Source organism: Eublepharis macularius, chromosome 13 (genome assembly GCF_028583425.1).
Source record: "Eublepharis macularius isolate TG4126 chromosome 13, MPM_Emac_v1.0, whole genome shotgun sequence".
In the NCBI taxonomy this organism is placed as follows: domain Eukaryota; kingdom Metazoa; phylum Chordata; class Lepidosauria; order Squamata; family Eublepharidae; genus Eublepharis; species Eublepharis macularius.
In genome coordinates, this window is record NC_072802.1 from 24,074,389 (window position 1) to 24,089,815 (window position 15,427).

Sequence of the window (15,427 nt, forward strand, 5' to 3'; positions counted from 1 at the left end):
GTTCCCCTTTGGGTTGCTTATGTCCCCCAGTTTCTTTGACCAAGTTGGCTGCTTTTGAGAAAGAACCTAGCTGGTATTCCATGGCCAATGTGCCTGTGGCTTCTTTGAACAGCTGCCCAATGGCCAACAAATAAAGACAATTGCTGCAATCTGGAGAACTCTTTCCTGAGAGTAAGCTGCATTGGGAAAAAAATGGAACTTACATCTGAGTAGACCTGCCTAGGCCTGCTGCCTATGTTTAAGTTGGTCACAAAATAAAACAGAAGTCTGAGGGTACCTGAAAGCCTAACAAAATTTATTCCAGGCCAGCATAAGCTTTCGTGAGTTGGAGTCTACTTCATCAGATGCATGGAGTGTATATCCTTGCATCTAAATTGCTGTCAAGTTGCAGTCAGCTTATGGCAATCCCATAGAGTTTTCAAGGTAAGAGACACTCAGAGATGGTTTGCCATTGCCTGCCTCTGCGTAGAGACCCTGGACTTTCTTGCTGGTCTCCCATCTGCATACTAACAGAGGCCAGCTTTGTTTAAATGCACCTCCTTAGCAGCTATTTATACTTAGGGTTACCAGTGGGCAGGTGTGGGGGAGATGTTACGAGGAGATCAGTTTGAAGTGATAACCAGTCAAAGAGAAATCAACCCATTCAGCCTAGGTGAGCACCACTCCCAACTGTAGACAGGTGGGATAAACATCAAATCTCATCAAGGAAGATGCAGTGTGAAAAAAGATAAGCAGAACTAATTAACATCTGTAAAGGGTGGGTGGTGTTAAGCTATTAATATGTATGGTGAGCTAGGACCAAACTACATGAAATCTTAGGCCATGGGTCTGGTTGGGGTTCCCCTGAGCTGACTTACTTTCCCCACAGACACATGGCAGCTGCAGGGAATTTACGTACACAAGCACTGCAAGGCCCTATTTGGACTCTGGCGTGTTGTGGGGTATATGTGTTCTTGCCTCCCCCCCCCCCCCCGCCATTTATCAAGCTGAAACAACTCTGGCAGAGTGGTGTTATTTGCCCAGTGCACGGCTGCATGTGCAGTGAATACCTGTTGAATTTTTCAGCTGCATGATAGGCAGAAATTCAAAAGCCAAGTTTTTCCTGGCATGTAGCCAGAGTTGCTCCACTTGTTAAATTTCTCAGCTGCATAATAAGCAGAGACTCACACAAGCTATTTCTGTTTCCTGGCGGCTCTACCGGCTCAGTCTCTTGGCAGGAATTCAAAAGGTGAGCTCTTTTCAATACTAGATGATGCTACACCTGTTGGATTTCTGCACATCATCCAGCTGTTAAAGGCGCAAGAACTTTACCAGAAAAATAATGTCATTCCTTTTTTAAAATTCTGCATTGGATATTCAGTGCCTACCTTCGTACCATGTAGAAGATACCACTTTGGTCCAAAGACACAGCAAGAGGCTGGATGTGCCTGGAAGCATCCTAGAAGCAAGATCTGGCTGCCGGGGTCACATGAATGGGATCCAGTGGATAACTGAGAGCAGGATACAGTGCAAGCTGAGACCAAGAGGAAAAGAAATGAGGTTAAAGCAGCAAGGACTCTCTGCTGGCTAACATTTGAACATTGAAAAAATATGGAATTTACTTCTAAATGACACCTGAAATGAAGCAAAACATCAATTTGAAAATGTGAACCATTACTACGTTTTCAAATATTTGAAGACGTATCATAGCATTCATTTTTGGAATAAAAGCATGGGATACATATATGGATTTTTGAAATGTTTAAATTTTGGTTTTCAGATCAAGTATCGTATATTGGTTGGAATGCTGGATTAGGAGACCTGAGTTCAAATCCCCAGTCAGCCATCAAGTTCTCTCTTGGCCTAATCTACTTCATAGGTTTGCTGTGGCAGATAAAATGGGGGGCAGGGCGGGATGCATACTACATCGAGCTTTTAAAAGGAAGTGCAGGATAAAAATATGATATAATGGATAAATCTGCTGTTTAATGAACATTGAGGAAAATTAAGAGGCATTGATTCAAAGTTGTGCAGATGCTCACACTGAAAATAAATAAAATATATTATTGAACATTTCATGGATCTCCGTAAACCACTTTGAACATGTGGAAAGGTGGTATATCATTTTTTGAAATACATATTAAAAGGAGATATTGAATGATGCTTGCTGGGGTGGGGGGCAGTGGATCTAGGGGAAGACGTTTCAATTCTGATGCATGTTTGGTACAATGAATGTACATATTTGCAGTTACCCGTGAAGCAAAAGAGTTCCTTTAAAAATTTTATTTAAAACATTTTTATGCTACTTCTCCATTCAGCTTAAGGCCTCCAAGTCCACAAACAATCAAAAACATTAAAAGACCTGAATATGTATGTATATGTATGACAAACAAACCACACGAATGAGAGAGGGATCAGCAAAGGGGCACCAAACAAAAAAGGCTTCACCCATTGGCAAAAGACATGGTAACCTTGTTTGTGTTCACATATGACCTGGGGTCAGGGGCGGCGCCAGGGTTTCTGGGGCCTGCGGCTGCACCTACGTGCATGTGCACATAGTGTGTGTGCACGCCCCCCCGGACTGCGTGATGACAACACTGCATGGTGACTTCATCATGCAGGAAGCCGGCCCCATTGGCCGTCAGGTGGCTGGGACGGTGTGCGGAGGCTGCCTGCATTCCCAGTCGGGCACGGCGGGTGGCTGGGGAGGTTCCGCATGCATCCTCGGACACCCGCCGTGCCTGGCCCGTGGCTGCTGCGCCTGGCCAGGGGCGTGTGTTGGTGGTGTTGGCGGCAGCGGCAGTGGTGCGGGGCTGGCCAGCTGCAGCAGCTGTGGGCCAGGCATGCCAGCTCTGTGATGCGCGCCTCCGCCCCCCACTTTGGTGCCCCCTTCAGTGCCTCAGCGCCCGCGGTGCCTGCCTCACCGCTTCAATGGTGGCACCGGCCCTGCCTGGGGTAGGCTTGCCAGCTTCCAGGGAGGGCCTGGTATTCTTCTGAAATTACAACCAATCTCCAGACTACAGAAATCAGTTTCTCTGGAGAAAATGGCAGCTTCAGACGGTGGACTCTATTGTAGAGATGGGCATGAACTGGGGGAAAAAAGAACCATGCGGTTCGTAGTTCATCATATTTCACAAACCTGCCCTTTATGAAAATGTCACATCCAGGTCAGCAAATAGTCATTTCCGGGTCAGCAGAAGGCCACTTCTGGGTCAGCAGAAGGTCTGCAGGAAGTCCATCCCCTGTTGCCTAGGAAACTGATTGGTGCCAGGCTGTCTGTAGTAACGAACCAAAAAATGAACCAAACGAACCAGCCTAAAGTTCATGATGGTTCGTCAGAAATGGGCTCTTACGGACTTCCGGTTTGGGATTCATGGAGGTCTAACGCAGCTCCATTTGTGGAGCTGACCGGATTGCCGTTTTAACCGGCCGGAGGGGTGAAAATAACCCGCGGCCGACTGCTCTCAGGCGGGGAGCAGGCAAAGAACGCTCAAGACCCTAGGGTGAGTTAGATCTCGGACGAGGGGGGGCTCTACACAAGGAGTCTCCCCCCCGATCCTTGAGGTCCCACCTTGCGACGGGTCGGCTATAATCTCTGCGGCAATTTTGGGGCCAATTCGGCTGGCATAAGACCTACATACCCAAGCTTCGATCGGGGAGGGAAGTCGAGAGGAGAATTTAAGATCGAAACAGCGATTACAACCCGAGAAAGCTGGAGAGAAGGTAAAGATCGCTATCTCTTGAAACGGGACAGATTGACAAAAACAGAGAGGAAAGAAAGTAGACTTTTAAACTGCAACAGATTAGCGAAAAGGAGGTGAAGACTCGGCAGGAGTTGTATTTTAAAAGAGACTAAGTTTAAAGAAGTTATTACAAAAATCGGACTATTGTTTTGAATACCTGTGGTTTTGGAGCTGTGGGAAAAAGACACCATCGCGAGACCTGCTGTGGGAAGACGGGAGACAGGAAGTGCGTAACAACAATAGAGTGGCTGGAGGGAAGCGGCCCTTGCCAAAGGACAGGAAGTGGGGAATCGCCATCTTTGAAAGTGGAAGGGTCGTGGCTTCAGCGGAAGAGGAAGTAGGCCATCTTGGATTATAATAACATAGAGAAACCATAGAGAAAAGACGCCCGACATTTTGGATATAAAAAATTAATTTTGGCAAAGATTGGGACATTTAAAAATAAAGGAAAACGTTTAATTATACGCCACGGAGCTGAGGAAGAGAGCAGATTCGTGGGAGCGAGCTAAAGCAAGCCCCACGATGTCGAAAAAAGAGTGGCAATCGGCAATAGAAAACTTGGACAAAAAACTTATAGACATGATGAAAGAACTTAAGGACACGAAATTGGAGCTTATTAAAGAGGTCAAGGAAGTTACACAGACAGTAAAGTCGGAGCTGTCAGAAGTGAAAAAAGGTGTGGAAACGATTAGCAGTGAATTACAAGGAACGCAGCAGAGAGTTAAAACAGTAGAAGACGCGATGGAGAATTTAATAGACACGCAACAAGCAGAGATGAGGCTGGTGAAGGGGAGGATGTCAGTTGCAGAAACTAAACACATGGAGAAGCAGCTTCGTTTTCGTGGTCTGCCAGAAGTGGAAGGGAAGTCAGCGCAAGAACAGATGACTGAGGTGTTGGCTGATTACCTGGGGAAGGAGGAGGAGGAAATTGTGGCTATCCTAGATGTGGCGTATCGTGTGAACTCGAGAATTGCAACCCAGAGGAAACTACCAAGGGATGTGATTGTGCAGTTTACAACTAGAAATATGAAAGAGAGGATTGTGACCAAACAATTTCAAGATCCATTGGAGATTGATGGCAAGACGATTATTATAATGAAGGAACTGCCCAGATCAGTGTTATTGGACAGGAAAAAATATAGAGTGCTAATTCAGACTTTGAAGGACATGAATATCAGATACAGATGGGAGTTACCGGAAGGAGTGTCCTTTGAGTTTGGAGGGGCAAAAAAACGCATCAGATCTGAGCGGGAGATGGAGAGATTTATCAAGGACAATGAAAAAGACTTACCAACAAAACCATGAATATGGAGTGTAAAGTATTATCTTGGAATGTAAATGGACTAAACTCACCGAATAAGAGAAAAAATATTTTTCATTGGCTACTAAAACAAAAATGTGATATTGTTTGTTTGCAGGAGACCCACATTAGAAAACAGGATGTAAAATATTTAAAATCTGGAAAATTGGGCAAAGAATTTGTAGCGGCTTCCAACAAGAAAAAAAGAGGAGTGGTGTTGTATATAAAAGAGGAGCTGCAGCCAAAATTTGTTATGAGAGATGTGGAAGCTAGATTTGTAGCAGTGGAATGTAATTGGAACTTAAAGAGAGTGTTGGTAGTCGGACTTTATGCACCTAACGGTGCAAAGGAAAGCTTCTTTGAGGACTTAAGGAAGCACCTAGATGATCTTGTATATGACCAGATAATTCTTGCTGGAGATTTCAATGGAGTGACAGATTTGGAATTAGACAAAAAGACTACAAAAGCACAAAAGAAAAGAGGACTATTGCCAAAGCTTTTTTTTGAGTTGATTCAACAAGAGACTCTCGAAGACGTATGGAGGAGAGAATATCCTAAAACCAAACAGTTTACTTTTTATTCTGCAAGGCATCTTACATTATCAAGAATTGATATGATCTGGGCCTCAAAGGACTTAGCGCTATGGACTAAGGAGGTAGAAATAATGCCGATGGTAGGCTCAGATCACAACCCAATTATGTGGAAATTTGGAAAAAGGAGAAAAAGGAAAGCCTGGAGAATAAATGAGGACCTGTTACAGGAAAGTGAGAATATGGAAACACTGAGAAGAGAGACTAAGTTTTTTATACAATACAACGTGAATAAAGAAGTACCAACCAGTAAAGTTTGGGACGCGTACAAGGCGGTTGTAAGGGGCATACTAATGGACTTAAATGGTAGAGCAAGGAAAAAGAAAGAGGAGAAAAGACAAGAGATTGAGGAGAAAATAAAGGCCAAAGAAGTACAGTTAAAAAAGAGACCAGGGAAAAAGAAAATACATCAGGAAATCAAAATTCTTCAAGAACAGTTAACAGCAATGAGTAACAAAGAATTGGAGTGGAACCTTAAAAGACTGAATCAAAAAGCTTTTGAGGGTGCTAATAAACCTGGGAAATATTTGGCATGGCAACTAAAGAAGAAAAGGGAAAAGAAAATAATAAATAAAATTTGTGAAGAAAACAAAACGTATTTGGAGCAGACTACCATTAGCAGAGCCTTTTATAAATTTTACGCTAAGCTGTATAATAAAAAAGAAGTAAACAAAGAATCAATAGCATCATATTTGGAGAAAACCAAACTTCCAGAGATCTCGGAAGCTTGGAGAAATAAGCTGAACAGTGAAGTAACTGATGAGGAAATAAATATGGCAATACAATCCGCAAACCTAGGAAAGGCGCCAGGGCCAGATGGACTTACGGCTAAATTTTATAAGACAATGGCCAATGAACTGGCACCATTCCTAAAAGAGGTGATGAACGGAGTTTTTAGGGATCAAAGAATTCCAGACACTTGGAGCGAAGCGAATATATCATTGATCCCAAAAGAGGGCCAAGATCTGACTAGCGTGAAAAATTATAGGCCTATATCACTACTCAATAATGACTATAAAATTTTTGCGAAGATATTGGCGGAGAGATTGAAGGGGTGGCTCTCGGAAGTCATAGAGGAGGAACAAGCAGGCTTTTTGCCAGATAGACAAATAAGAGACAACTTAAGGACAGTGATCAATGCTATTGAATACTACGACAAGCGTTGTGACAAAGAGGTTGGTTTCTTCTTTGTAGACGCTGAAAAAGCGTTTGACAATTTAAACTGGGACTTTATGTTTGCCACTATGGAAAAGCTACAACTGGGAGAAAGATTCGTCAGAGCAATCAAGGAAATCTATAGAGACCAGACTGCAGCAATTGTAGTGAATGATGAATTGACCAAAAAATTGACGATTAGTAAAGGAACAAGACAAGGTTGCCCGTTATCTCCATTGTTGTTCATTTTAGTATTGGAGATTCTGATGATACAAATTCGACAAGATGAGGAAATACGAGGAATAAAAATAAAGGACTATTCATATAAGGTCAGAGCATTTGCAGACGACATAATGTTAATTGTAGAAGACCCACTGGAGAACATGCCAAAAGTGATAGACAAGATCAAGGAGTTTGGAGATTTGGCAGGTTTCTTCATTAACAAAAAGAAGTCAAAGATATTATGCAAAAACATGACTAAGCAGAAACAACAATTGTTAATGGAAATAACGGATTGTGAAGTAACTAGTAAGGTGAAATACTTGGGAGTTGAGCTGACTGCAAAAAATATAGATTTGTTCAAGAATAATTATGAAAAATTATGGACTCAGATAGAGAGAGACTTGATCAAATGGAATAGATTGAACCTGTCATGGTTGGGCAGGATTGCAGCAGTTAAGATGAATGTGTTACCAAGAGTAATGTTTTTGTTACAGACAATACCAATCATCAGAGACTCTAAACAATTTGAAAAATGGCAGAGGAAAATATCAGATTTTGTTTGGGCAGGCAAGAAGCCTCGAGTGAAAGTAAAAGTTTTACAAGATGCAAAGGAGAGAGGCGGAATGCAACTGCCCAATCTGAGACTTTACCATGATGCAATCTGCCTAGTTTGGCTAAAAGAGTGGATGACATTAAAGAATAAGAAACTATTAGCCCTAGAGGGATATAAAAAAAATTTTGGATGGCACGCATACCTATGGCATGACAAAGTAAAGGTCAACTCGATGTTCCTGCATCATTTTGTAAGGAGAAGTCTATTTACAATCTGGAAGAAGTATAGAACTTACCTACAAGAAGGAACCCCCTTGTGGGTGGTTCCATATGAGGTGATAGATCCGAGAGCTGTGGATAATGAACAACAATGTTTAACGTACAAAGAAATAACTAAGATTGAAGTATCTAAACTTAGAATAAAGACGCAAGAGGAACTATCACCTAACTATGATTGGTTTCAGTATAGACAGATTAGAGACTTATACAACTCAGACTTTGCAAAAGGGGGCATACGAACAGAGAACTCGGAACTAGAGCAGACCCTTCTTAAAGAAGACAAGAAAAGAATATCCAAGGTATACCAAGTATTGCTGAAATGGTATACTGAGGATGAGATAGTTAAAACACAGATGGTGAAATGGGCTATAAATTTCAATAAAGAAACAACAATGGAGGCATGGGAATACTTGTGGAAAACTACAATGAAGACAACGACATGTATCAATATTAAAGAGAACATTTTCAAAATGATCTATCGTTGGTACATGACACCAAAGAAGATTGCGCTAGGGAATTTGAATACTTCTAATAAATGCTGGAAATGTAAGAAACATGAGGGCTCCCTCTATCATATGTGGTGGTCGTGTGAGGTAGCTAGGCAGTTCTGGGGGGAAATAATAAGAGAAATGAGTGAAATTTTACAGTTTCAAATAAATAAGAACCCAGAACTCCTGCTGCTAAACTTGGGAATGGAGGGAATTCCAGCCCATCATAGGACGTTGATTTTTTATATGACTGCAGCAGCTAGACTTTTGTATGCGCAGAAATGGAAAGTACAAGAAGTACCAACTATTGAAGATTGGATCTACAAATTGCTGTATATGGCTGAAATGGACAAGATGACAAGAAAACTGAGAGATCTGGACTCAGGGCAGTTCAACACCGACTGGGAGAAGCTGAAACAATACCTGGAGAAGAAATGGGAGGTGGGAGGAAAACTGTGGCAGTTTGAGAACTACTGAAATATAATAAAAGTATAAAAGAGAGGGGTGACTTTACCGGGGGAGGAAGAGAAATGTGAATTTATAAGCAGTTAGATTAATTGATTGAGATATATATAGATATGTATAGGTCAACTGATAGAGAATAATTAATGATAAGGCTTAAACATGAGGATTGACTAACTAACAATATTTTCTTTCTTTGACAAGATTTATATGCACCAAACTGAATGTATAGAAGAGTTAAATTGATTGAGTATCTGAGGAGTTATATAGAATTACCATAAAAAGTTGAAATGAGTAATATATAGAGAACAAATCAAATTGTTTGATTTAAATGTGGGAAATTTTTATGGTTTATGATATATAGGTTTATATAGAATTATTCAAAACTGGAAAATGGGATAAATTGTTTATCTAAAGACGTATAGTTTGGGTGTATAATAATTAAAGGAGTTAATGATGCACTGCTTAATATAATGGAGAATGTATATCTGTTTTAGACAGAGGAATTTAATAGAAGTAAGGGAAAAGGGACAGAGGGTGGGAAAGCTGTTGGAAGTCAACAAAAGGGGGGGAAAGGGAGGGGGTTAGAAACGAAAAATTAGGGGAAAATTGATTGTAATGTAAAAATAAAAATGTTCTAACCCAATAAAAAATTTTTCAAAAAAAAAAAAAAAGAAATGGGCTCTTACGAACCACTGGTTTGCGAACCACGAACCATCCCGGTTCGTCACGAACTTTGGTTCGTATTTTGGTTCGTGCCCATCTCTATTGCTGAGCTCCTTCCTTTCTCCAAACTCCCACCATCCCATGCTCTGTCCCTAATTTTCCAGGAATTTCCGAAACTTCCAAGATCTCCTTTTCTAGGACTCCATAAGCAATTAGGGGCTCGAGCAAGCCAGTTTTCCCCTCCTCTTCTTCTTTTCCCTTTAACTTGTTGTCAGTTGCTCTCATGGTTCCACATTTCCTGAAGCTGGGTTTGTTTGCCTTTGGGTTAATTTCCAAAGTCATATTTTTCTGCATACTTTGGGAGTTCCCCGACCAAACAGAATGGCCTGGTTTCACTGCTTTCATGATCCTCAGCGGGGTTTCCCACTTCACTATTAGACGCTCAAAGTATTAGAACACTGGTACTAATTCAGTGGTCCATTTCTACTGCTGTTTATGTAATACGAGCCAAAAGTGACTGTTAGTTAATACAGAGGAACAGACTGGAGGCACAGGAAGGGGGAAAGGTCCTCAGAAGAGAGGCCCGCAACAGGCACCACCAAGTAATAGCACATCTGTCCAGCTGAGAACAAGGCAGAGCCAGTCTTACGGAAAAGAAAATTTCAGCAGCACAAGGAAAACAAGAGTTTGTCTTCCTTGCTGAGAAACCTTGATTTTTGACATCTGCTTTATCCTCTTAGGGGATTCATTCTGTCCATCACTCCTGTCATTAGCAGCACTGATGAAGGAAAAAGAAACACCCCAGCTTTAAGTTTACTAGGGATTTGGGTCAATGAAAGAATGGAAAAGCTGGAGAGCAAAACCCAGGGTGAGAAGAACCAAAGGAAAGAAGCCTGGGAGTGGGGTGAGAAGGGGGGTGGGTGGGATGCTGACTGAGCAGCCGGAAATCTTTGCAAATAAACAATGAATAATAAGGAGTCTCTCACAAACACACAGAAGCAGGCAGCCTACGCAACAGCTTGATAAATGGGAGAGGAGGAAGCAGAACAAAACCACAACCAGCCAGGGAGTCCAGCTGTTTTTTCTGCCTCGATGCCAATTTGGCGTTTAACAAGATAGAGAAAATTGCAGGCGGTGGGCTCTTCTTTTTAAAAAGCAGTCCTTTCCCCCAAAGCCCCAAAGCACAATGAAGCCCTTCACCACAGGCACTTCCCCAAGCACACAAGTGCCAGCGTAGTGTGAGGGTCAGAGGGCTGGACTAGGACTTCAGCAGGCATTTTTCAAAACCTAAGTGCATATTACATTTCCCCCAAGGATCAGGGCTGAAGGTCTGTGTTTCCCAGGCACATGTGGGCCCAGTTCGGTTCAGGTGATGAGACACACACACACACAGGAGACTGAAGACCTTCCCTCACGCTGCTTTCCCAATCTGAAATGGTGCTGGTGGTGCTATTTGCCCTGCTTGGAGGCAGTATGTATACTGATAAGCAACACATTAAGTTTCCAGAACAAAGGAAATAAAACACACCCAGCAGGTTTTGAGTCAGGAAAACGGTGCAGGTGGGGTAAGGTTGTCAGATGATGTCTCTCTCTCTCACCCACACACACACTCACAGACACTCTCTCACACACACACACACACACACACACATCCCCTGGAGCTTTGAGGGGTGGGGCTAGGTGTTGCACGATGCTTCGTGACACAGCGATGTCACTTCCAGTTGCGTAACTGGAAGTGATGTCATGCATTGCCATGACACTACAGCAAGCGCTCAGATCTCTATGGTTTTAACATAGGGGGTTGCTAGAAGATTGTGACAATGCATGATGGCATCCCCTCCCCCCTGCCCATGCTCCTGCTGCTGCACTGGGCAGCAGTGGAGGACTGCAGGCCAAGGGCAGGAGGGTCTCCCTACGCAGGGGCAGAACATCTGCATATTGTGCTGCTGAGCTGAACTGGTCCCATGAGGATACGGGAAGCAAAGATCCGCAGAACATCTCTCTCCACTCAGCCTAGCGGCATGCCCAGCAAATAGAACACATCATTAGGCCCTTTGACCATGAAGGTCACTGGGTGACTTGGGGCCAGTCACTTTCTCAGGATTACCTACCTCACAGGGTTGTTGTGAAGATAAAACAGAGGAGAACCATGTAAGCTTCCCTAAGTCCCTCAGAGAAAGGGTGGATTGGTGGGTGGATGCAGGGTGGGAAAAGAGGTGGTGGAACTCAGTGGAACTCAAGACTGCACAATGACGTCACTTTGGGTCAGCTGGAACAAGGGGGGAGTTTTTTAAAAGTTTAAATTGCCCTCGGCGAAAATGGTCACATGGCCGGTGGCCCCGCCCCCTAATCTCCAGACAGAGGGGAGTTTAGATTGCCCTCTGCACCAGCACCAGCGGTGTGGAGGGCAATCTCAACTCCCCTCTGTCTGGAGATCAGGGGGCGGGGCCACTGGCCATGTGACCATTTTTAAGAGGTGCTGGAACTCTGTTCCACCGCGTTCCCACTGAAAAAAAGCCCTGGGTGGATGGCCTTGTCTGGCAGCAGCAAAGGGTCAGGTTACAGAACTTGGTTGTCTCTTGCCATTCGTTTACAAATGTACTTAGGAATGTCTTCCTCGCATTAAAATGTTCACCAGTCCTTGATCTAAGCACACCTGGCTGTTCCTTTAACCTTTCTCATGAAGTTTGTCCTTCACATGCAACCACATGAGATCTGTAAAGAAGACCCCCCATGTGGTAATGAAGCTGCCTTATAAAGGGTCAGACTATTGGTCCATCCAGCCCAGAAATGCCTGCTTAGCACCAATTCTCCAGCATCTCAAACAGAGGTCCCGCTACCTGAAATTCTTTCTGGCCTTTCTATGCGTGAAGGATGTGTGATATCACTGGTCTATCACCCCTTCCCAGATTTCTGTTGCATGTATTGTTGTTCATAGCAGAAATAATACATAAAATAATATTTCAGAATGTGTTATTTATTCATTGTATGTCTCCCTTTTAATCTGCAAAACTCTTTCCAAATTAGATTGCACCCCCACTAAGCTTTCAGGATAGGTCACTAATATTCCCATTTTACAGATAAGGAACTGGTGCTAAGAGAGAGGAATTTCCCAACACTACTCCATGAGTCCATTGTGAACTAATTACTAAAGAGGTTCATGACAGATACCCTCTTCCCCTCTCCCTTAAAAGTAGAACAGTCATTGTGCCTCTCAACTAGTAGGATGAGCCTGAGAAAGTGCCATGTATGTAGAGCCACTTTGTGAGTTAAGGCACAGATTCTGACTCTCATCTTCCTTTCAGATATGTGAACATACCTTATACCAAGCCTCTAGCTCAGTATTGCTTGCTCTTTGACTGGCAGTAGCTTTATGGAGGTCTTAGGCGGAGAAAGGTTTTTTCTCAGAACTTGCCACCTGAACTCATTTAACTAGCCACGGACAGAACCTGGGACCTTCTGCAGGCAACCAAGGGGCGCTTTCTCAGTCCACAGCTCCTTACCTTCCCCACTCTGACTTGAAAAAGCAATTGCTAAGATTTTCTACCTGCTTCCGTTGAAGGGGAGACCCACACACAATCGGATTGCTGGAAATCTTGTCCTTACTGCTAATATAAGTAATCTTTAATAAAATTACCAATTTGATTTTAACCTGGTGAGGCTCTTGTGACTTTAACACAGCCACCAATCAGAAATTCAACAGGTAGAGCTTTCCATGGGCTTGACCGGTGGCAATGGGCAAAGCTTCACCTGTTAAATATCTGCTTGTTAGTTGTTTAAGGCACAGGAGCCCTGCCTACTCTTTCTATCCATGAGTCTCTGTGTGCCGCTGATTTCCATGGGGTCAAAAGCAGCAGGCATGCAGACCACTCCACATCCTTCTACGGACAAGGCAAACAGCTAGCAAGAACACCTTACCTGTCCGGCTTTGCTTCCAGGTGTTTCCACTTGCTCCTCTCTTAGTCCATGCAGGGAACCTTGTCTTTAACTTTCTCAAAACAAACTTCTTGTTCTCACAGGAATCCCAGACTCAGCTAATGCTGCCCAGATGTGGGACTGCAAGCTCCTGCCAGATGTTCCTTTAAAGCTGTACCGTCTCTCAGAGAGGAGGAGAAAAGAGTGAGGGGGGCGGGTTGTGGAGAAAGAGGCCCACAAGAACAACCAGGCTGTCTCCAGAGACAGAGGGAGAGATTTCGGCACAACACCCCCAGCAGGGTTTGAGATAACTAACCCTTTCCAATATTCCCAGATGTACAATATTACTGAGTTTTGCACAGTCCATGAGTCACAGATTCATAGCTGAAAGAAAGGGACGGTTAGTAACCCACAGACCAAATCTCACAGGGCTAGAGCAACAGGGGAAGAAAGTTGTACAATATTGTTCATTGCACAGTGGAAAATACAGCACAACGTCTGAAGAGGTGAGAGAGCAGTGGAGCAATAACGCTCTAGTGGTGCCCCAGGCCCCAACAGTTTCAGGGCCAAGCTAGAAGTGACGAATTACACTTGAATGACAAGTGAACAGGCTCACGTGTATTCCTCCCTGTTCACTTGCACTCCACTTGCACACTACATGATCGAGTGGAGTGCAAGTGAACAGGGAGGAATACATGAGAGTCTGTTCACTTGCCATTCAAGTGTAATTCGTCACTTCTAGCTTGGCCCTCAGTGGTGCAGTGGAGAGAGTTGTTGTCAGTCTTGGGAGGCCATTTGGTTGGCCCTCAGCACTCCCAATCTTGTTGATCCTGTGAGGACTATTGGAAACAGGTAATGAGGGCTACCACAAAATGGCTGCCATGGGGAGGGATGCAAGCAGTCAGCCACAAAACGGCACCAGGTGGCAGGGCCACGTGGCTTGCAAGATAAGTATCAGCCTATGATAGAAACAGCTGTTTCTGAATGAGGGCTCCTTGTGGACACAAAGGCGATGCCTCCTGAGTAGAGACGGGCACGAACCGAAATACGAACCAAAATTAAGCACAAACCAGGCCGGTTCGTGGTTTGTGAACCATGGTTCATCAGATCCCATTTCTGACGAACCATCACGAACTTTTAGGCTGGTTCGTTTGGTTCGTTTTTTGGTTCGTCACTGCAGACAGCCTGGTGCCAATCAATCAGTTTCCTAGGCAACAGGGGATGGACTTCCTGCAGACAGACCTTCTGGTGACCTGGAAGTGACCTTCTGTTCTGCTGGCCCGGAAGTGACCTTCTGCTGGCCCGGAAGTGACGGCTTTTTCACCCAGATGTGATGTTTTCACGAACCAAATGAACTGGTTCGTGAACTGGGGCAGGTTCGTGAAAGTTCGTGGTTTGTGAAATTTGATGAACCACGAACCGCATAGTTCTGTTCTTTTCCAGTTCGTGCCCATCTCCTGAGTTCTTCCAAAACACCTTCTGCTCCATTAAGGTGGAGGAAAGCCAGGACTGGCTGTTTGCTTGAAGATGAAAGAAGTAGTGGGTGCCAGAAAATACATCAGCAGGCACCGCATTGGGGATCATTGCGCTTAGAGTTGCCAACATCCAGGTGGCGACTGGAGTTTGCCTGGAATTACAACTGATCTCCAGTCTACAGAGATCAGTTTCCTTGGAGAAAACGACTGCTTTGGAGGATGGACTCTATGGCATTAGAGCCCATTGAGGTCCCTCCCCTCCCTAAACCCTGCCTTCCCCAGGCTTCACCCTCAAATCTCTAGGAATTTTTCAACCTGGTGTTGGCAGCCATAACTGCACGTTATTGGTGGAGGAGCCTATACTTTGCATGCAGAAGGCCTTGGGCATCTCCAGTTAAAGGATTTCAGGCAGCAAAACTGGGAAGGAGCCTTATCCAGGAACTTAGAGAAAGATGGTCAGTCCAAGTAGTTAATATTGGCCCTAAAGCCTGACCAGGACTGTGGAGATCTGGGTTCAGGTTTCTATTCCACCTTCCTATCTTACAGGGGTGTTGGGAGAATAAAATGGGAGAAGGAACCACATATGCCACTCTAACTTACT

At 43.9% G+C, this 15,427-nt stretch overlaps 1 protein-coding gene across 3 annotated transcripts in view; it reads right to left on the reverse strand.

The window, feature by feature from the left end:
• SRPX2 (sushi repeat containing protein X-linked 2) overlaps window positions 1-13,464 on the reverse strand; it is a 34,773-nt gene extending 21,309 nt beyond the window's left edge. For all 3 annotated transcript variants that reach the window (XM_054996463.1, XM_054996464.1, XM_054996462.1), the window contains exons 1-2: window positions 13,355-13,464; window positions 1,368-1,513 (exon numbers count right to left, since the gene is read on the reverse strand). In XM_054996463.1, the coding sequence (XP_054852438.1) occupies window positions 1,368-1,437 (70 nt within the window). In that variant the 5' untranslated portion in view covers window positions 1,438-1,513; window positions 13,355-13,464. The remainder of the gene's footprint in view (window positions 1-1,367; window positions 1,514-13,354) is intronic.
• Window positions 13,465-15,427: the final 1,963 nt, after the last annotated feature.